Below are 21,324 nucleotides of genomic sequence, written 5' to 3'. Positions count from 1 at the left end.
ATTCAATATGATCATGGCTGATCATCTAAAATCAGTACCCTGTTCCTGCTTTTGCCCCATATCCCTTGATTCTGTTAACCCGAAGAGCTATATCTAACTCTCTCTTGAAAACATCCAGTGAATTGGCCCCCACTGCCTTCTGTGACAGAGAATTCCATAGATTCACAACTCTCTGGGTGAAGAAGTTTTTCCTCATCTCAGTCCTAAGTGGAATAATATCCCTTATTCTTAAACTGTGACTCCTGGTTCTGGACTCCCCCGACATTGGGAACATTTTTCCTGCATATAGCCTGTCCAATCCTTTAAGAATTTTATGTTTCCTGAAGTTGATGACTATTTCCTTTGCCTTGCTAGTCGATCAATTTGTCTTGCTCAAATTAGATTTGATTTTGATTTGATTTAGATTTAGATTTAAGCATTGATTAACTTACCAGGTGGTTTCAGGAACGTTCAAATGTTTTTAGCTTTTTTCTATGATTTTTTTGGAGATTTTTAATGAAATTACATAAAGGTACCCCTGCTCTTCAGTTATTCGATAAAATAACCTGTGATAGCCAAATATTTTGACTTTGCCCTGTAATTCCATGGCTAAATAAATTGCCCCCCATTAACGACTTTGCAGTGATGCAATGACTAAAATAATTGCAGCATTTAAATCTGATGATCATATGTTTTCTTTTGACGATGTGAGTTGACCTTTCAATGTCCAAAGACAAGATTAAATTATTGCTAGTTGCATATTTATGTTTCTAACACTAAATCACTACATTTATATTTCTGACACTAAATATTGGCAAGGTTTGTCATTCAGATGATCCCTTGAGTATTGTGACCGGCTGATGTAAGATAATTGTTTGGACTGTCTTTTGAATGTAAAGAGAAATCTAATAAAATATTAAATAATAACATACTGTAAACTATTTTTGTGTGATATTTTGCAGATATTTCTTCATAATTGGTCAACTGTGAGTTGTAGGTCGGCAGCTTGAGTGGTTACAGCTGAGACATTCTCAATGTTGTGCAACAGCAATACTATGTTACTGCTTTAAATCCGTCGGTTTTATTGTTGAAAGCTCTTTAATGTTACATTAACTTATAAAGCATGAAAAATAATTTTTATCTTGCAGAAAGCTCACCTTCAGAGATACCTAAACCAGGTCAATTCTTCATTCCACATAGTTTGGCATTTGTGCCTGCATTAGGCCAGCTCTGTGTCGCTGACAGAGAGAATGGGCGAATCCAGTGTTTTATTGCGCAATCAGGAGAATTTATTCGGGAGATTCGGCATCCTGAATTTGGAGAGCGGCTGTTTGCAATTTCCTACACACCCGACAATGGTAATTCTGGATCTTGAATGTATGGCTTTATACTTTACAGAATTATTCAGTGGATGAAAATCTGTCATAACATTTACATTTTAGTTAAAGGCCCTGTCCCAGTTAGGCGTTTTTTAAGGCGACTGCCGGCAACTGTCATAGTCTTAGCAGGTCGCCGAAAAAACAGCGACTGGACCCCCCCACGACAATGTCTACGACAAGCTACAACAACCTACCACCTAGTCGACGTCAAGCTATGGCAAGCTACCGAAAACCGGCGACCCAATCGTCGCAAGTAGCACGTCCACCTACGACCGTACCTACGACAGCCTACCACCACAGAGGCGACAACCTATGACAACCGAAGAAAACCTACGTCTACCCGCGACAAGCTACGACAAGCTGTGACACTGAAGATTGAAGACAACCGAAGACAATTCACGTTTCACCCACTTTCCCTATAAAAGGGGGTGTTTGGTAGGGTTTCCAATCATTCTGCATCATGACTATTTGAAAGTGATGCCATGAGAAACTACTCTGAAATACAATAACTTCATACATCAATTTCCATCAAAATGTCAAGAATTTCCTTTATTGATGTACAAACAATTTTTTTTAAAGGTTGATAAGAACATACAACAGTGCATACAAAAATATTGTAATAAACTTCAATAAATTTCAATAAACTTCAAACTTTAAAATTCAAACTTTAAATAGAATATAAGTGCAAAAACATACAAAACCTAACATCATTTATGGACAGATTACACTGATGGATGATCAGATCAAATCCACACTTGGAATTCGCCAAAGTCAGCACAGGCGACAACAATCATCTGGCGACAACCTACTTCACCAGGCGACAACCTGGCGACAACCTACGATAGCGTCCACGTCAGGAGACATCAAGCTACGCTCATTGGCGTCAAACCAACAGTCGACAAAAAATTTCATGCCTTCACAAAATCCAGCGACGACCAGAAAAACGCTATGACTCTTTGCAAACTACTCACGACCATGCCCACGACACCCCGGCGACCGTGCGGCAACAGCCTAGTCGCTTAAAAAATCACCGAACTGGGACAGGTTTAATAAACCTGTAAAAATAATAATGCAACAGTTAAGTAGAATCTCAAGAGATGTGAGAAAATAATGTTTGGAATGTAAAATGTAAAAATCACATTATCAGAGATAAAGCATTCTAGTTATTCGGATTTACTCACCGTGCCAATATTCCATTGGGTATCTTGGCTCTTCTCTTTCTCAATATTTATATCCAGCCCTTTCCTCACCTGCCTACTTTTCCTCTTCCGCCATCCCATTCTCTTTACCTTTTTTGTTTGGCCTGATGGAAGTTTATTTGCCAGATATATAATCTCCTGCCATATTTATTGGTTAAACTTATTGACAGTCTTTCAAACCCAAACTGTCTCATTTAATTTCAGATTTCCAGTAAGTAGGGGTTTCCATTTTTATTCAACATTTGGGAAGCAAAGGGTTGAAATAAAAGGCCAAGTAATCATGTGACAATGATGCTGCCCAGACTTAATGCAGACCATTGTACAGCAGAGGAACCTACAGTGTCTGTGCCGAAGATGATGCCAAGTTGTACTCATCTCCTCAGCCAGCACATGAACTATAATCCTCCATTCCCTGGATATCCATGTAGCACCACTCTCGACTGTGCTTTCCGGGCACACACCATTCCCTGTGTAAAAAAAAATGGCCCCTCGTGCCTCCTTTAATATTCTTCCTCTCACCTTAAAGCTATTCTCTCAAGTTTTGATATTTACAAACTGGAAATATGATGGACATAGAAACTCATCATATGGGGAAAAAAAACTGCAAAATCAGCCCGAGAGTCAATTAATTTGCACAAGGTGGAAAGTGGTTAATTCTATTTCTCTTAAACAGGTATGGGGCTATTTTGAAATAAAATATTTCAAGTTGTCTATATACACAATAGATTTTATGTTTCAATACATTATTATTATATTACTCCTTGTTCAACTTGGCTAAAATTGTCAGGCTGGAAAAGGTTTTTGGCAAAATTATAACCAAATTTAAAGAACATAAATTTTGATTGAAACATCCATTGTTTAATTAAATTGGTTATTGATTTATTCACTTTCATTATTTTTTATTTAGGTGGTCAGTTACATGCAATAAACGGAGAACCTCTTGTAGGCAAAGGAGTGCCAGTACAAGGATTTGTTCTGAATTTTACAACTGGAGAAATACTGGATATGTTCAAACCAAGCAAACAGGTAGAAGTAACGAAAATAGAAACTTTGTTGGAAATTGAAATGGTTTTTGTATAATATATTTTTTATGATTACATTTGTTTTATCTTGCTTTAACATACAAATTAACATTGATTTATTCTGTTAAGAAATTCCTGATGCCGCATGATATTGTTGCAGCGGATGATAAGACTGTTTATAGTGGGGATATCCAAGCAAGCAGAGTGTGGAAATTTGTACCTGCAGAAAGTAAGCTCTCAATTGATTTACTCTATTCATGTTAATATAGTGTATGTAAATACTCCGACAACGTGGCAGTTTCTGTGTAGCTTATCAGCATTATTTTAGAAAATGGTGCATATGGATTACTATTTGACTTGCTTTGAAACCTCATTTTTAAATTAACTCTCACCAATGTTCCATGTGTGGCTCATGCTTCCTTTCAGACTTTGGAGAATTATGCCTTCAACTTTGACTAGTTACGAGTCCCAAAATAATTCTGTCCTCTTTTACTTTTGTCTCTTTGCATAGTTTTCTGTAAGCCATTGTATGTGTTGCAGCAATGAAACTCAAACTGAGGTTCGTGAGCTGCACATGGCCCTATGGTATTGAGCTTGTGGCTCTTCTACACTTCAGTTTCTGTTGTCAGGTGAAAGTTGACGCGTGAGCTATGGCATAAAAATCGATGAGTGTGGCTGCATTTAGAGCATCCACCTCCAGTCTTGATAGGGGTCGGCAACCAGATTTGCTTTTCCTTGATTGTGCCTGATGTCACTGGAGAATTGCAGAACAAAGTCCAAGTGGCGGAATTCCTGCGGCGAATAGCTCCCCACACTTGTATGAGGAATGTATGTGAGCTGTTGGTGATCCGTATAAATAGTGAAGGGACGGCCTTCCAACAGATGGTGGAAATGCTTGACTGCGAGGTACAGCCAAAAGTTCTTGCCCGAACATACTGTAGTGGGTGATAATTTTGCCAAAAAGAATGCCAGAGGCCCCCACCTGCCATTGACTCGCTGCTCCTTGACGGCTCCCATGGCGGTGACGGAGGCATCAGTGGTGAGTGAAAATAAGGCATTGGGCCTCTGATGGACCAGCATAGTTGGTCGGCGAGAGTCCTCTTCGCGGAGTTGATGGCTTGCACTGCATCCTCGGGTAAATACAACGGTTTCTTTGAAGACGATTTGTCCGAACCTTTGAGTAAGTTGGTCACGGGTAATAGGGAACCTGCGGCGTTCGGTAGAAAGCGGCGGCAGAAATTCATCATCCCCAAAAATCGGCATAATTGGTTGAACAAATTTGGCACTGGGTGGTTTCGGATTTCCCACATCTTTGCTTCGCCGGGCAGGATGCCGTTCTCCATCACGCGATACCCGAGGAAAGTGAGTTCGCGAGCGCCAAACACGCATTTGTTCGTGATAATGACAATATCATATTCGTCGAGACGCCGGAACAGTAATCCGAAGTGTTCGTCTTCGATGGAGCTCGCTCTACCAACACGTCGTCGATGTAAGCATAGACGAAATCGAGGCCGGAGAGTACGTGATCCATGAAACGCTAGAACGATTGTGCTGCGTTCCGTAAACCAAACGGCATCTGTAAAAATTCGAACGACCCGAACGGAGTGACCACGGCTGTCTTGGGAATATCGGCAGGCTCGACCGGAATTTGATAATATGCCCGCACGAGATCGATGCTTGCGAACACCCGTTTACCCTGAGGACTTGCAGAGAAATCCTGCAAATGTGGGATGCTGTATTGATCTGGAATAGTGGCATTGTTTAGTGAACGTTAGTCGCTGCAGCGTCGCCAATCTCAGGGAGACCTCTTCAGGACCATGTGAAGAGGCGATGCCCTGCAGTTCTTAGACATGCAGATGATCCCGAGCTCCAACATATGGTTAAATTTGGCCTTTGCAACTTTGAGGTGATCTAGGGGTAACCTGCTCGCACTTGCCGAAATTAGAGGGCCGTGGGTCTGAATATGATGCGTGACAGAGTGCTTGATATCATTGCGCCGGTAAGACGGAGTTATTAGTCGTGAAAATTGTTTTAGTAACTCCTGATATGGGCCAGTGCTGGTTTGGAGGCTGGCAAGGTGATAGATAGTCATTGCCGATGGCAGATGCAGTTCACCTGTGCGTGGGTTCAGTAATCACTTAAGCGGCAATTTTTTAAATCCACCAGCAAAGAAAAGTGTGAAAGAAAATCTGTTCCGATAATTGGTTTTGGTACGTCGGCGACTGAAAATCCAGCGAAACTTTTTCTGCAGACTGAAGTCGAGCATGACTGATTTCTGACCAAATGTCTATATGCTAGAATTGTTCACGGTGATGAGAACACATCTGGGATTAGAGTGAAAACGCTCTTGGGAACTGGGAGGAACAACCGATAACCCGGTGCCGGAGTCAATGAGATATTGCATACCCGAAAGGCGGTTGCTGAGAAAAAGGCGGTGGCTAGTTTGCCCAAGGGTAGCAGTCGCCTCGACTGCCGGGCCTCGTCGTTTCCCTGGTGTTGATGTTTGTAGCAGGAGCAAGGAGGTTGATACGACCAGGCTGCTGCACCATATTTCCGGTGTTTCCAGCAATGCGTTGGGCGTCGCCTCGGCCCTGTCCCCGACCCCGACCCCTAAGGTTTGTGTTAAACCTGAAACGGGGATGGTTCTGCTGGGCTGCCAAAGCCTTGACTTGCGCAGTGAGCGCTGCAATTTGCTATTCCTGCTGTGCATTTTCCGGCTTTACTGTTGTTGCATTAACCACAATCACCTTCAGCGCAGTGGTTGTCTCCATAACGTCGGCCTGTTTTGCGAGCTCGTCTATGCTGGTGCCCCTGCACTTGAGTAGGCAAGCAGCGGAGAAACTTCCGTTTCCAGACATCGCCGTCAATCTTTTCGTCTTCCGCCAGCCTGCGCCATCTCCGCAGCATTTGTGATGGCCTCCTGTCACCGAGATTATCATCTCCCAGCAGCTCCGAAATGCGGGCTTGCTTCGAGGGCTGCATTCGCTCCAAGACAGCGGATTTAAGCACGTTGTATGGCGTCATTTCTTCAGGATTAAGGAGCACGTCCTCTATTTCCCATGCGATCGGCTCTGGAAGACAAGCTACTAGCAACCCGAATTTTGTCCGTTGGCTCGTGACATTGAGGGAGTGAAATCGAGCTTCTAGTATTGAAAACTATGCTTTCACGTTGGTTGTAAAAAGAGTTGGGACATTGAGTTTTACTTCATCGACTGACACCGTGTCACTTTTATCGTCATACATTTTGTGAGTAAGTGGAAGGTGCATGTAGCAATGTGGTCACCAGTTGTAGGATCTACTGAATCCCAAGACAGAAAGTAAAGAACAAACGACACTTAGCTGAGCCAGACACCTTGTGTCACGTTTATTCCAGAATCCCCTTTCACCGACATTCTCACCAATCATAACCCGTGTGCAGATAAGGCCAATTAGTGCATCCGACTTTGGAGTTGTTATTTGAGCTCTTGTGGCTGGCTTCTTGTGAGGCTGCTGGTTTTGCTTACAGCCAGCGGTGACAGGCTGTATGCAAAACCAAGGTGGGCGTGAAGGCGCCACACTACCTCATTCGGTTACTCCATTAATGCACTGTAGTAGTTTCTATTTGCACTGCTTCGGATTGCACTATAATGTTTGCACCATTCCGTTGTTTTGTATTTGTCATTGTATCTGGCATTATCATGTATACTGTGTACACCATGAGCTTCACACGAACAAGGAATTTCTTTGCACCCTGGTGGGTATGACAATAAACTGATCTGAATCTGATAAACTGCTTGGGAGTACGGTTTCTACTGAATGTCTATCGTTTTTGCACCATCGTAAAGTCGAAATATCGCAAGTCGAAACATCGTAAGTCGAGGAGCATCTGTATTACAATTGTGCGTGTGCGTGTTTTCTGTGGGTTGCTGTGCATTCATGGCAATCTTGAAGTCTTTTATTAATAGTGATTGTGAATGTAGCACCGGAGTCCCACAACAGCAAGCTCCACCATACGACGGCGTTGTTATCACCATGTCCATATTCATGCCTATTTTTTTTTGTAAACGAGAATCTACAATTCTTTGTGAGTATCTTTCTTTGAAGTCTCTGGGCCTGTACTCACTTTCAAAGGATGAGTGGGGATCCATTGAAACCTACTGGATAAATAAAGGCCTAAATAAAGTCAACATGGAAAGGATGTTTTCAGTCATAGGAGAGTCTAGAACCAGAGGGCACAGCCTCAGAATAAGACCTACTTTCAGAATGGTGATGATGAGGAGTGTTGTGAATGGGTGGAATTTATTGCCATATCAGGCTGTGCAGGCCAAGTCATTGGGTACTTTTAAAGCAGAGCTTAACAGATTCTTGATTAGTACCGGTATCAAAGATTAAGGGGAGAAGTGGTTGAGAAGGAAAAAATAGATCAACCATGATTGAATGATGGAGTAGACTTCTTGTGCTGAATGGCAGAGTTTCTTTGCAACTTTGAGTAAATGTAAATAAATCACCATGACTCACAAACCATTTCTTTAATTAACCACATGTTTTACACATGCATACACCTGCAAAAACATTACTGATGTGTGCAGAACTCACATAAATATTTCCCCTTTCAACTGATGATTTTACGCAGTAACATAATTCACTTCCAGAGGTTTAGCTGCAATATCAAGAATTTAAAAGAGTTATAATTTTCTTTGTTTTTTTTTTTCAGAAGCTGAGCATCGTTCAGTAAAAAAAGCTGGACCTGGCATTGAGTTGCATGAGATAGATGGTAGGCATCTGCTGCCTTTTTTCAACATCTATTACTGTAAAAAAACTTACATGATAGCAAAAATTTAAATTATTCAATGTGAGGAAAAATAAACACTATTAGTGTTTTAAATAATTGCTAGAATGGTGGACTATTGCAACAAATTTTATACTATACTTTTAGAAAGTACTAATGCAATTAAATTGTTCATAATTTCTCTTTAATATTTTAATTTTAAGCAACCGAAACATTAATCGAAGCAGAAATAGAAGCAAAGTTGAGATCACCTGATGTGATGGAGAAGCATAAAAGCAAAAGTGTTCTCAAACAGTCCAGTACTGCCGTTTCTCCTGTACTTATTACATTACTGCTCATTATTCCTGTCGTGATGTTAGTGGGAATTGGAGTCTTCATCCACTGGCGAAAGGGCAAGCTGTATGGAGGTACAGAATTAGCTTGAAGATGCATGTAGTTTTCAACTAAAATATATAATAACATTCAATTTGCACTTTTATGGATTTACCTGTTTTAACAATTAATCTCTGGCACACAGATTGTGTATATAACAGTAAACATTCATATATTTGGAGTCAATAGTTAAATAGACATTGTACAGACTGAGTGTTGCAGTGAGTTCAACGGTGCAGTATCACTTTTGGAATTGATTGTGCCCAACCTGAAGAAATGACAATCTTAGAATAATTCAATTACAAAAGGCTGACCATTTTAACTTAGTTCCTAAAGTAAATTCTTCATTAAATCAGCAAACTCTGTTGAAATGGCTGATGCGAGGGATTAAAAATGTCATATAATTCCATTAAAGGATGTTTTATGGGGACTGACACACCGGGTTGAAGTACATTTTCCAAACAAATATGAACCTAGTCACTATCTGATCAAAATAAATCAGACCAGTGTTGCCATTTTTGTCAGAAGGTCTTTTGTCTACCTTGCACATCCATTCACAGCATTACATTTCTATTAACAAATTCTAGTTGTTGACAAGGATGCTGACTTGAAATCAATTAGTTTTTTAACACTACGATTACTAGCAAACTGGCTTCTAGTTAAAAATTAAAATCGTAGTGTTGTTTGTTGTGTTAATTTAATACTTTCCAACCATAGTCCTTGTTTTTAGAGCCCACAGTCTGACATGCTTTCTGTGTCTTTACAGAGGATGCTGACAGCAAATTGGAGTCAAAGCAATCTTCAGGAGGAATCCTCGGCAGGCTTGGAGGTAAGGGAATTGTAAAAGAAAGGCAAAATCATTTGCAGAATTCCTTATTTATAAGTCTTTTAATTTTGTCATTGTGCCAGCACTAATGCCATAATTTTCCACCGGCAAATAAAGTATTGTTAGACCAGCAAGTCTACAATCTCTGTAACATTGTTTGGAAATTCACAGTGAGAAATTGGTTATACTCATCTTTTTAAACTGGAAACGATTGCTTCTGTACATCCCAAGGCAATGTTCTGTACAAGAAAGGAGATAGTGGATTCAAGTATTTTGCACGTTCCGAGGAATTTAAAATACTTTTTTTTTGGCAGGAAAAAACAGCAGAGGATTAAACCTGGGGAACTTCTTTGCAAGCCACAGGGGTTACAGTCGGAAAGGTTTTGACAGATTGAGTACTGAAGGAAGTGATCACGAAAAAGATGATGAAGAAGGCACTGACTCTGATATAGATGAGTGTTCTGCACCACCACTTCCACCCACCTTAACTTCCTGAAATACGCTGATGCCAGTTTGAAATCCATAGAGTTTAATTTTGTTGCCTACAAAGCAGATGTATTCATGATTTGTATTTGACAGTAGTTGTATTGATCAGTTTTTGCTACACGTAAGTTTTTATTTATTTGTGAAGAATTTCATATCATGCTGTTGCTATTATATTTAAACAATCAAGTCAGTTTTATTCTGGGGACCAGGAATTAATGCTGAAGCAAAATCTACTGCTTTGAGCCATTATAAATATTATTTAAATGTTACTGCCTTACTTTGCTGGAGCTGTCAACCTGTGTTGGTGAATCAGTTACTTTTCTCTGCTTGAGGTGTAGCATTTGGATACCGTCCTGTCTGGCACTTTAGTTTGATATTCCAGTGTGTAATATTGTGCCTTCTCTATCAAGCATTCTCAGTCTACTGTAATCCAATCATACTACAAAAGGGAAGCAAAGCTGCTACTTTTTTGTCAGTTTATATCTTTAACTGTCTTGTTTACTGGAGAAAACTGTTTATACAGAGGATTAATCTGTATGTACAGAAAGATCAGTTTTGATGTATTCATAGTAAATGTCAGATTCTTCAGTTCTGGGGGAGATTGTTATTTTGTCAGAGCACTATTTTCAGGCGCTGAATGTAATTTGTGTAATAAAGTGTTCACAAGCATCACTCATTTTATACAAGAATCATTCATCTCCAACTTGCAGTTTCAAGCATGAACTTGGTTTAATGCAACTTCTGTTTAGAATAGACATTGGTGACCTGCAGTTTCTATAGACCTTCATTGGTCTGATGCAGGAATATATCTGATGTCTTAAGGCTGTGTTTGAATCATCTTTAGCCAGAAATACTGTGTGAATGATATATCTCAGCTTCCTCCTGAGATCACAATGTTACAAAAGGCAGTCTTTTGTCAATATGATTCACTCCATCTGATCTTAAGAAATGGCTGTGATTATTGGACACAGCAAAAGCAACAGGTTTAGACAAATCCTGGCCATAATCCTGAGATTTCCCCAGCAGTGTCTGTACGTGTCCCATTAACAAATAGTAAGATAAATATGATGTGGCTCATTATCAGCCTACTCTCAGTAATGAGAAAAGTGATAGAAAGGATTATTGACAGTGCGAATGCTTGCTGATTGGTACCCGTTTGCCTTGATCAAAGCAGAGTGCACCAGGATTACTTAGACATCAAAATACCTCTGTTTCAAACAAGTAAACATAAGAGCTGAATTTCATGTGCAGTTAAAAGTATTTGCTTTGACATCCAGGAGCTCTGGTAGAACTGATGTAATTGGAATCAACTGCCTCAAATCATGCCTTGCACAACAGATGGTTCTAACTGTTAGAGGTTAATTGTTTCACCCCCAGGATGCTGGTACAGGACAGATTGCCAGCTTCAGAGGTTTGTCAATGACATTCCTTCCATTACGATGTCAGAGTGGTAGGTTATTGTCACGTGTGCTGAGATACAATGAAAGGTTTTGCTTGCATGCTGTTCAGTCAAATCATACCATACATAAGTACAAGCAAAGTACACAAGTACAACAGGTAGTGCAGAGAGAAATGTGCCAGAGTGGGAAATAAAGTCTTACAGAATTATAGTGGTGCAGTTACAGAGAAAGTGCAGGGGGGAAAAGTGCAAGGTCTGCAATGGGGTAGGTTGGAAGACTACACCCTAGTTTATGGGATGATTCAGATCATTGCACACAATTCAATTCATAGCTTCTCTATACATACATAAGGGTATGGGTGGATAAATGGCAAGTAGCATGCATACTTCACAAATGTCAGATTAGTTTATCTCCAACAAGAGAGTTTGAAGTCTTATCCTTGATTAAGTCTAATCCTAAACAATATTGTCATGATTGAGTCAACATGTTGGGGATCAGAAACTTGAAGAGGCAGTAAGAAGGTATGTATCCTGCAGCTAGTAGCTCATCACCCAACTTCTCAGAGCCTTTCATTTATAAATCTCTTACCTCTTCTTCTTCTTGCATTTGAGGCAGCAGAAATTAGGTAACGCCCTCCAGGCGCTGTAGCCAGTGCAATGTGCTGTTGTCGAGGGCCGTGAGGTCTACCCCTCCACCAAGGGGACGGAGGACAGTGCAGTCGAAAATGACGTGCTGCGCTGTTTGCTGGTCTGCTCCACACACGCAGGCTGCTGATGGACGCAACCCCCAACGATGCATGTTGGCGTTGAACCGGCCGACCCCTGTGCAGAGCCGGTTCAGGGCGACCCACTCTTTGCGGGGCATGTCCGAGCCGGGTGGGGCGGTGATGTTCGATGCGACAGTGAATTGAGGAGGTTGTGATGTCTGTTCCCAGCTGGTTCTCCATGCTCCTTGTATGTTGAAACCGGAGCCACAGAGGATTGCTGCATGACGGGAGAAAGGGTGACGAGATGACAGGCGTTGAGGTCCCAGTTGCTGTGAATCCTGGGTGAGGTGGCGCAAAGGATGTTTGGCGTCCGATGGGGCCTTACACACCAGCCTATGAGTGAAGAACTCTCTGCGAAGCTTGGCGGGTGCGATACCTGCGAGCACCGGCAGGAGATCCGTCGGAGTAGGGCGCAGGCAGCCAGTGATGATCCGCATGGTGTCGTTGAGGGTGGCATGCTGGGGCGGCGTACCCAGTGGTGCTGTACACGAGTGCAAGAGCACTGGTTCGAAGAGTAGATGTCCTGGCGCCCCATGACGATCCGGCCAAGCAACGCAGGAGGCTGTTCCGTGCCGAGACTCTAGCACGGAGAGCGACAAGGTGTTGCTTGTAGATCAGCTGCCGATCTAGTTTCACCCCGAGATATGTAGGAAATGGGTTGTAGGGTAGGGGTGACCCATTGAGGGTGACGGTTAGCTGGCGTTGAGCTTCCTTGTTGTTCAGGTGAAAGGCCGTTGTGGTGGTTTTTGCCATACTCAGTTTAGATCTCTTACCTCGTGCAGTGTTCACCACCTTTTGTAATCTCCACTTGGGTTGCTTACAACCTAACAATGTATGAACTTTGAATTTTAGGTAATTAACCCACAAACATTCCCCTTTTCTTATTTGTTATTTTCCCCCCTCTCTTCCCTGTACCCCACCCGGACGCACCCATTTTCCCCCTTTCGAGAGTTCAAGGTCAGTTTATTGTCACGTGTACCAGTTAAGGTACAGTGAAGTTTGAGTTACCATAGAACCATACTAAGTGAAAAGCAAGAAGACACAACCACATAAAAGTTAACATAAACATCCACAACAGTGGACTCCACATTCCTCACTGTGATGGAAGGCAATAAAGTTCAATCTTCTTCCTCTCTGCTCTCCCGCGGTCGGGGCAGTCAAATAATCCGCAGTCAGGGCGATCAAAGCCCCCGTCAGGGTGATCGAAGCTCCGGTGTCAGGGTGGTTGAAACTCTCCGCGGCTTGGAGCTCCCGAGTCGGCCTCGTCTTAGAGACTTCACGATGTTAGCGGGCTTCACGATGTTAAAGTCCACATGCCCTACGGTTGGAGCTTCGATCCCCGGCAAAGGGATCACAAGCTCTGCGATGTTAAAGTCCCACAGACTCCCAAGGCTTGGAGCGTCGGGTCGGTCTCCAGCAAAGGCCATCAAGTCCACGGTGTTAGGCCACAGTGGGGGCGGAAATACGATAAGGAAAAAAATCGCATCTCCCTCAAGGTAAGAGATTGAAAAAAGATCCCCCCCCCCCATAGAACAAACTAAGGAACGCTAAAACATACTCTTAACACACACTAAACATAACAAAAAAGAAGAAAGGACAGACAGACTGCTGGCGAGGCAGCCGCCTATATTCCTTCCAACTATTCTTTCCACCTTTATTCCTTCCTCTGATGTCACAATTCACATCTCTACCATCCTCATTTTACACTTTTTGTCTTTTCATCTCTGACCTTTGTCCAACCATCTGCATGTCAAAACCCTCTCACGTATCCACCTATCACTCGCCATGTTTTACTCCTGCCCCATCTCTCTTCCAACTTAATCCACCCCCCCCCCCCCCCCCCATCACAATTAGTCCCAGAATTAGATCAAAATGTCATCTATACATGTTGTCCAGGGATGCTGCCTGACCCACTGGGCCGTTCTATCTGAAGTTCCTTGTATCTCCACAATTTAACAACTTTATTCACCTGCCCTGCAAAAACGATCTATAGACACAAAACTCTTAAGGTCTTTCTCTTCTTTCACACTCCTTAATATTCTCCCGATTATTTCATATTCCCCTGTTACATCTCCCCAATGCATCAGATGAAATTCTCTGCATTACTGTTCATTTCTCTGCCCAACGGACCAGACCATCTATATCTTCTTGCACCCTAAATTTTTCTTCCCTTAAGTCAACAATATAACCAGTTTTACACAAGCCTCAACATGTCCCAGCTACACTAGTCCCACCTGCTTTTTGTCCATATCCCTCCAAACTTGTCCTATCCATGTACCTGTCCAACTGTTTCTTAAACTTTGGGGTTGTCCGAGCCTCAACTACCTCCTCTGGTAGCTTGTTCCATACACCCACCACCCTTTGTGTGAAAAAAGGAATTAAAATGTTATCATGGGAAAGAAAAGGTATTACAAAATGCTGGAGTAACTCAGCGGGTCAGGCAGCATCTCAGGAGAGAAGGAATGGGTGACGTTTTGGGTCGAGACCCTTCTTCAGACTGATGTCAGGGGAGGGGGCGGGACAAAGATAGGATGTGGTAGGAGACAGGAAGATAGTGGGAGAACTGGGAAGAGGGAGGGGAAAGAGAGGGACAGAGGAACTATCTGAAGTTGGAGAAGTCAACGTTCATACCGCTAGGGTGTAAACTGCCCAAGCGAAATGTTCATACCGCTTGGCTATCATTGTTATCCAACAGCAATTCGAAGCACCTTCAGCAGAAAGATCACACCAGTTCAAGGCATTCTTCCAAAATACTGCTTGGGTAACAAATACATTCCCACATATATTCTGTTGATGAACTACAAAATAAATAATCATGCAAAGCTTTTTAAACCAACTGTGGAAGAAATTAATTAAGTGGGAAATCAAAGGAAAATGACGAACGGAGACCGCAGGAGAATTAGCCGATAGTTATACTGTGCAGTAAACAACTTTTGTTTTTTGTTAGATACAACTATACGAAAATATACTATCTACTACATGGGTGGCAATTATTTCATTAGTCATAACATACTTTTTATTTATGTTAATCTTATTCAACAACAGATGCTTAATACAAGTCAAACATAATACAAGGGCATCTTGACACCTTTCAAGCGGACCGCGGCACCATCCCCTCTCCGAGCCAATCATAAGCCCCCCATTTACTGCACCATTTCTATGCTACGAGCGGGTGGACTTCCCCCAGAGGAAAACAAGCTTCCTTATCTCTGCCTACTATTTCATGTTTACATTTACCTTCCATCCTTCAACATATTCCCAGATGAGGTAATAGGGGGGTTGCACGGCAGGCGAGGTCGCGACTCCTGACCCGTACTGTTGCCAGGCAACGCCTTCTGGAGTGCAAGCGGTGAACTTCATGTAAGCATTTACTGTGGCTGGCAGTAGAGCGGGCCCGTTTTCTGTCCCAGCATCAACACATTGAAGAGTTGGAATATTTGCTTAGTCTTTTTTCTTTTATTTTATGTTTGGAACGACTTCTGTTGTGGAACATTTCGTCAGTCCTAATTTGAAAGGGTGTTGCAGTTGAATGTTGTGGCTGCACTGACGGCTGGTCTTCTCCCATCAGCATGTCTCCGGCTCCCTCCCGGCGCTCCGAGTGTCCCGCCACCTCTCCCCATTCCTGTGCTCCTGCTCTGTGCCTCACTTCCTGCGGCTCTTCAGCCCCTCGCCACTCCTGCTGGCCCTCCAGCCCTTCTCCTCACTCGCCCTCTCTGTCAGCCGGGCTGCCGATCGGCCTCTCACTGGCTCCTCTTCCTTCTCTTCGGGCTCGACATTCTGCTCCTCCTCCTCTTCCACCGCCTCCTCCAAGGCCGTCGAGCATGACTCCCTGGGCCCTTCGCCCTCATGCCCCGGCAGGTCGCCAACCTCCAGCCCTCGCTGCTTCTGCCCCTGCAGACCCTCCAGGCCCCTCGGCTCGGGCTCTTCCCACTGCTCCTCTCCCAGTTCACTCAACCCTGTCCTTTTCTCCTCCTCCTCCTCCTCCCCTTCTCCTCCCCCCGGCGGCCCTCTGCTTCTCGGCCTTACTCTCCTGCCTCCCTCTCCGGCCGCGTTTCCCCTTCTCCTGCCGGCTGGCCAGACATCTTCCCAGCTGCTTCTTGCATCCGCGGGCTTTGCAGCCCTTCTCCCAGTTCCTCTTCCTCCACTGGATCCTCCAGCTTCTTCCCCATTTTTCCCTCTGCATCTCCATCCTCACCGCCGCCGACCACTCCTCTGCCCGATGCCTCCAACCGCCGCTCGCTTCAAACACCCATCTCACAATTTTTTGCAGCACAAAAAATGACCATTTTGGCCTTTTTTTCAAGGTAAGAACATACGTGTTGCATGTGTTACTAGTGTATGTTGCCATGTCCAGATGGTTTGAGCGACTCCGTGCGTCACACCCTTTGACCTTATGACCTTACGTGCAATCCCCCAATACATCTAAATCTTACTTTGCCGATTCCCACAAACCTCTTCTGCACCTGGTCAATGAGAGATGCCAATTGCCACATCCACACACCCTTTCGTTACGTTACTCAATTCCAATCAAAATTAAGTAAGAAAGGATTTTAATATTTTCTTCCACACCAACATGAACCAAGTATTACTGTTTATGGAACTGGCTGGTAAGTTTGATTACTTTTGAGTTGCAAATGATTTTTCACAAATATATTTTAGTGTGAAAAAGAAAGATCATAACTCTGATGTGGAAGAATTTTGGGGAGTTTATTGTCATATGCACAAGTAAAGTGAGGTGGAAGTACAATGAAAAGGTGCATATTAACTAAAGAAAATTGGACGTTTACCGCACACCTACACGCTAGGGGCAATTTACAATGGTTGTCAAATCTACAAATTTATACATTGTTAAAATGCGGAAGGAAACCCACATGTCACAGGGAGAACGTGCAAATGCACACAGAATCTGGGTCTCTAGCACTGAGGGAATGGTTCTACCAGCTGTGCCACTCTGCTGCCCTCTCCTGTTAATAGTGAGCAGTTCAAGGTGGATTTTAGTATTCATTCCTGAAAGCGGTTCAGAAAATATCTAGCATGGGAAAAAATGGAAGAGAAATTGATGTGTGGGCGGTGTAAACTGCCAATGCAAGAAACAAAGATTTGCGCTGGCAAAAAAATTAACCTGATGCTAAATGTAGCCACAGTAATACTGGAGAAAGCAGGTAAACTGAGGAATAAGAGTTGCAGTCTCGATTGAACAGAATGCTACAAATTTTAGAGATTGATCTGAATATTCTTGTAGTGGAGATATCGGTGAAGATGCAAAAATCTATCAACGATTCTTGTCTTGAAAAAGAATTGTTCAAGTTTATGGCAGTCAATAATGTCAATAGAAATCATTACTTTTGAGTGATGCCCATAACTAAATGGCATAATCTGAAGAACGGTCTTGACCATAAACATCACCCATTCCTTTTCTCCAGAGCTGCTGCCTGACCCACTGAGTTACTCCAGCCTTTTGTGCATAATCTTAAAGTTCATCTGTTCACAGTTGATGCCAAGATTCACATTTCCTCAGTCTATGTGTACTCAAAATATGCAACTCCTCTGCCCATCTCCACAATTGGAAACATATGCAAAGGGTAGGTGAACTGAAAATTTACGCTGATTTATAGATTTTGGTTAGGTATATTAAGCACTACAGCACTTTGTATATGAAGCAATAAAAACTCAATATAACATTCTAGGATTTGTAGAGCAACAAAGGAATTTTGGAGGGATCGACGAATCCCTGAAGGTGCAAAAACAACTGGATAAGATGGTTTGGAAGGCATTGGGAGACTTAGGATATTTACTGTATTGGCTCAGGCAAGGATATTATACTTGACCTACATAAACTTTAATCAGACCGCAACTAGAGTATTACTTTGCCATAATACAGGAAAATTGACATTCCAGTAGGGATTATCGAGGAGATTTATAAAGATGTTGCCTAGGGTAGAAAATTGTAAGTAGAGAGAGTGGCTGGGGAAACACTCATCCTTTTATTAAGAGTGACAGGGTAAACAGAAACTATTTCCCTTGACATAAATGACAAAAACTAAAGGGCATATTGCTATGTTAATTAATAGAAGAATAAGAGTTAAGAAAAAATGAATATCTGGTACTGACTAACTGAATGATTAGGTTGGTGAAGTTAGAAACAACTCACCATGTTTAACGCGTGCATGGATGAGTACTTGAAGAACCAGATCATGCAGGGCTATAAGTCTAGTGCTGGGAAGTGGGATTTTTGTGTATTGTTGGTGGGTATGGCAAGGTGCTGTAACTTCCTAACTTTCTAATTGAAAGAAAGAAAATGATTTTAAACAGACGTGAATTTTGAATACCCTTTAATATTTTGCTTCATTTAAAATCTTTATTTGTAAAATATGTAATAATCACAATGCTTCTATATTGCACCACCACCTGGTCATACCTAGAGAAACAGATAAAATGGTTGATCCTTTTGGAACAACCTCACTATTAGTTAAACATTGGTTCTATTTTTAATCGTTGCCCTTTTCAAATCCTTCCGTGAAGTTATCCCTTTCAATCTATAATCTCCTCCCAACCTACAACCCATTGATATCTGTATTCCTCCAACTCTTCCAGAGTTCCACCATTGCCAGCTTACCTTCACCATCCCTCCTTACTTCCTCTGTTGAAATGTTCTGAGCTATCTATTACAATCTTTTCTCTGACAAAAGGTGGTTGAGGGATAATTTATTCTAACGTATGGGTAGGTGTACCAATGCCTCTGCCTCCTGACGAGACTGAGAAAATTCAGTATATCTCCAGTGATTCCCATTTCTACAAAAGCACCGTAAAAAGCATACTGTCAGGTAAAATCACAGCTTGGTTTGGGAACTCTTCTGCCCAAGACCACAAAAAAGTGCAGAGAATTGTAGATGTAGCCAGTCCATCACACAGACCAGACCCTATGTCAACAGGCTTCTGAACACTCCTTCCACTAGGGTACTACCTGATTAACCTTTTCCCCATTGTGGACATTGGACTTTGTAAATGCAACTGATGTTACAATGCTGAGAACGATAGTCTGCACACTGTGTCTCTGCCTTTGCTCTATTTATTGTACTTGAGATTAATTTGATTGTATTTATGTATAGTATATCTAATCTGTTTGGATAGCATACAAAGCCTTTCACAGTACTTCGGTACACATGACGATAATAAACCTAACCTTAAAGAAGCTGTGGTGGGTCATATGGCACATTAAGCTGGGAATAGTCATTTAATACCCTGCCTGATGCTCTGCCACAAATTTGTTTTGATGTGAGATCCTTATATCCTCTGATGCAAATATTTATTGATCTCACGGGCGGCACGGTGGCGCAGCGATAGAGTTGCTGCCTTACAGCGAATGCAGCACCGGAGACTCAGGTTCGATCCTGACTACGGGTGCTGTACTGTACGGAGTTTGTACGTTCTCCCCGTGACCTGCGTGGGTTTTCTCTGAGATCTTCGGTTTCCTCCCACACTCCAAAGATGTACAGGTTTGTAGGTTAATTGACTGGGCAAAAGTAAAAATTGTCTCTAGTTGGGTATAGGATAGTGTTAATGTGCGGGGATCGCTGGGCGGCGCAGACCTGGTGGGCCGAAGGGCCTGTTTCTGCACTGTATCTCTAAATCTAAAAAATCTAAATCTAAATCTAAAATCAATCTTAAATGGTTTAATAACTGAGCATCCAAAGATCCACAAAACAGAGAATTCCAAGGGTTTACAATGCCCTGGTGAAGAATTTTCTTCTCATTCTGGTACTAATCCTCAGATTGTCCATCTATCCTATGTTCTTTAGCCAGAAGAAACAGCCTCCCTGTGTTTACTTTTTTCAATCCCTCTCAATATCTTGTAAATCTCTTATTTCTTCTAAACTCTAGTCCAGACTAATTTTACAAAATCACCAGTTTAAGACCATCTCCACAATTGATCGATTGACTGAATCTATGCTGCATTGATTGCAAAGCAAGTAACTTTGCAATTTGATTTGTTCAGCACCATGTAACTGCTGTGCATTATATTAATTTTATATAATGAATACAAATTAGGGACCAAAGTTGTGTAATTGGCAATATTTCTTCCAAATTCTGCCATGTTTCTGGAAGTGGATTGCAAGTAGAATTCCTAAGAGGTACAATTGAGTTCCAACTGGGTCTGGAATTTTCATTTGCTTTGGAGCATCTGTCTGCATATCATTCCTGAAGTATGTTTCACAACATTTGTCAGACCTGCTTCTGCACAAACTTTGGTTATATTGCCAGGTTAAGAAATCCAGAGGCCTCTACTTAATTATTCAATCCCCCTGCCAATACACAATATCCTGTTAGTTGAACACTTACAGTCGGACTGCGAAGGCCTTCTGGATTTCCTGGTTGCTAACTATTTTAACTCCCCTTCCCACTCTCACACTGGCCTTTCTGTCCTGGATCTCCTCCATTGCCAGAGAGAGGCCACATGTAAACTGGAGGATTAGAATGTCATATTCTGCTTGGGTAGCTTACAACCCAGTCGTATGAACATTGAATTCTCCAATTTTTGGTCACTTCCAACTAACCCCGCACCCCCAAACATCACCCCCCACCTTCCCTCCCCTGTGCCCCAGGATTCTCACCTAGTTCTCCTCTCACTCCCGCCTCTTACCTCCCTCTGGCTTCACACTTAAGTACTCTTCAAAACTGTCTTATACCTTCTGTTCTTATCTCTGGCCTTTGTTCCAACCATCTGACTATCAAAAGCCCCCCTTACCAATGCAAACCCATTACCTGCCACGCTTTGTCCTGCCTTTCCTTTTCCAGCCTTCTTCCCCCCTCCCCCCCAACCCGCCCGTCTGCAGAATGGCCTAGACTCAAAATGTTGCCTGTCCATGTGCTCCAGAGATGTTGCCTGACCTGCTGAATTACTCCACCACTTCCTTTTTGCCATCGTGTTAGCTTTCCTAAAAATTGTTGTACCTACAAGAGGGCCTTTTGTAAATCATGCACTCGGACATCTAGGAACCTATGCAGGTCAGAGTTGTATAATATCTCATAACTTAATGAGCTTCTTCATTTTAATGTGGGAAGACCAGACAAATTGGGTTTGTTCACCTTCGAACAAAGGGGTTCTGAGAGAGTTGTTTAAAATTAT

The 21,324-nt window shown here is 42.4% G+C and overlaps 1 protein-coding gene across 7 annotated transcripts in view; it reads left to right on the top strand.

Moving 5' to 3' along the window:
* The window catches only part of pam (peptidylglycine alpha-amidating monooxygenase), a 154,502-nt gene extending 143,793 nt beyond the window's left edge, over positions 1 to 10,709 (top strand). For 6 of the 7 annotated variants that reach the window (XM_078396428.1, XM_078396427.1, XM_078396422.1 and 3 more), the window contains 7 exons: positions 1,128 to 1,337; positions 3,465 to 3,583; positions 3,709 to 3,808; positions 8,273 to 8,332; positions 8,551 to 8,754; positions 9,486 to 9,548; positions 9,860 to 10,709. In XM_078396428.1, the coding sequence (XP_078252554.1) occupies positions 1,128 to 1,337; positions 3,465 to 3,583; positions 3,709 to 3,808; positions 8,273 to 8,332; positions 8,551 to 8,754; positions 9,486 to 9,548; positions 9,860 to 10,041 (938 nt within the window). In that variant the 3' untranslated portion in view covers positions 10,042 to 10,709. The remainder of the gene's footprint in view (positions 1 to 1,127; positions 1,338 to 3,464; positions 3,584 to 3,708; positions 3,809 to 8,272; positions 8,333 to 8,550; positions 8,755 to 9,485; positions 9,549 to 9,859) is intronic. The other variant, XM_078396426.1, reaches the window with a different exon arrangement.
* The last annotated feature ends 10,615 nt before the right edge of the window (positions 10,710 to 21,324 follow it).

This window comes from Rhinoraja longicauda, chromosome 3, assembly GCF_053455715.1.
Source record: "Rhinoraja longicauda isolate Sanriku21f chromosome 3, sRhiLon1.1, whole genome shotgun sequence".
Classification (NCBI taxonomy): Eukaryota; Metazoa; Chordata; class Chondrichthyes; order Rajiformes; family Arhynchobatidae; genus Rhinoraja; species Rhinoraja longicauda.
Note: the sequence above shows the minus strand (reverse complement) of the source record. Positions and strands in the feature narration are given on the sequence as shown.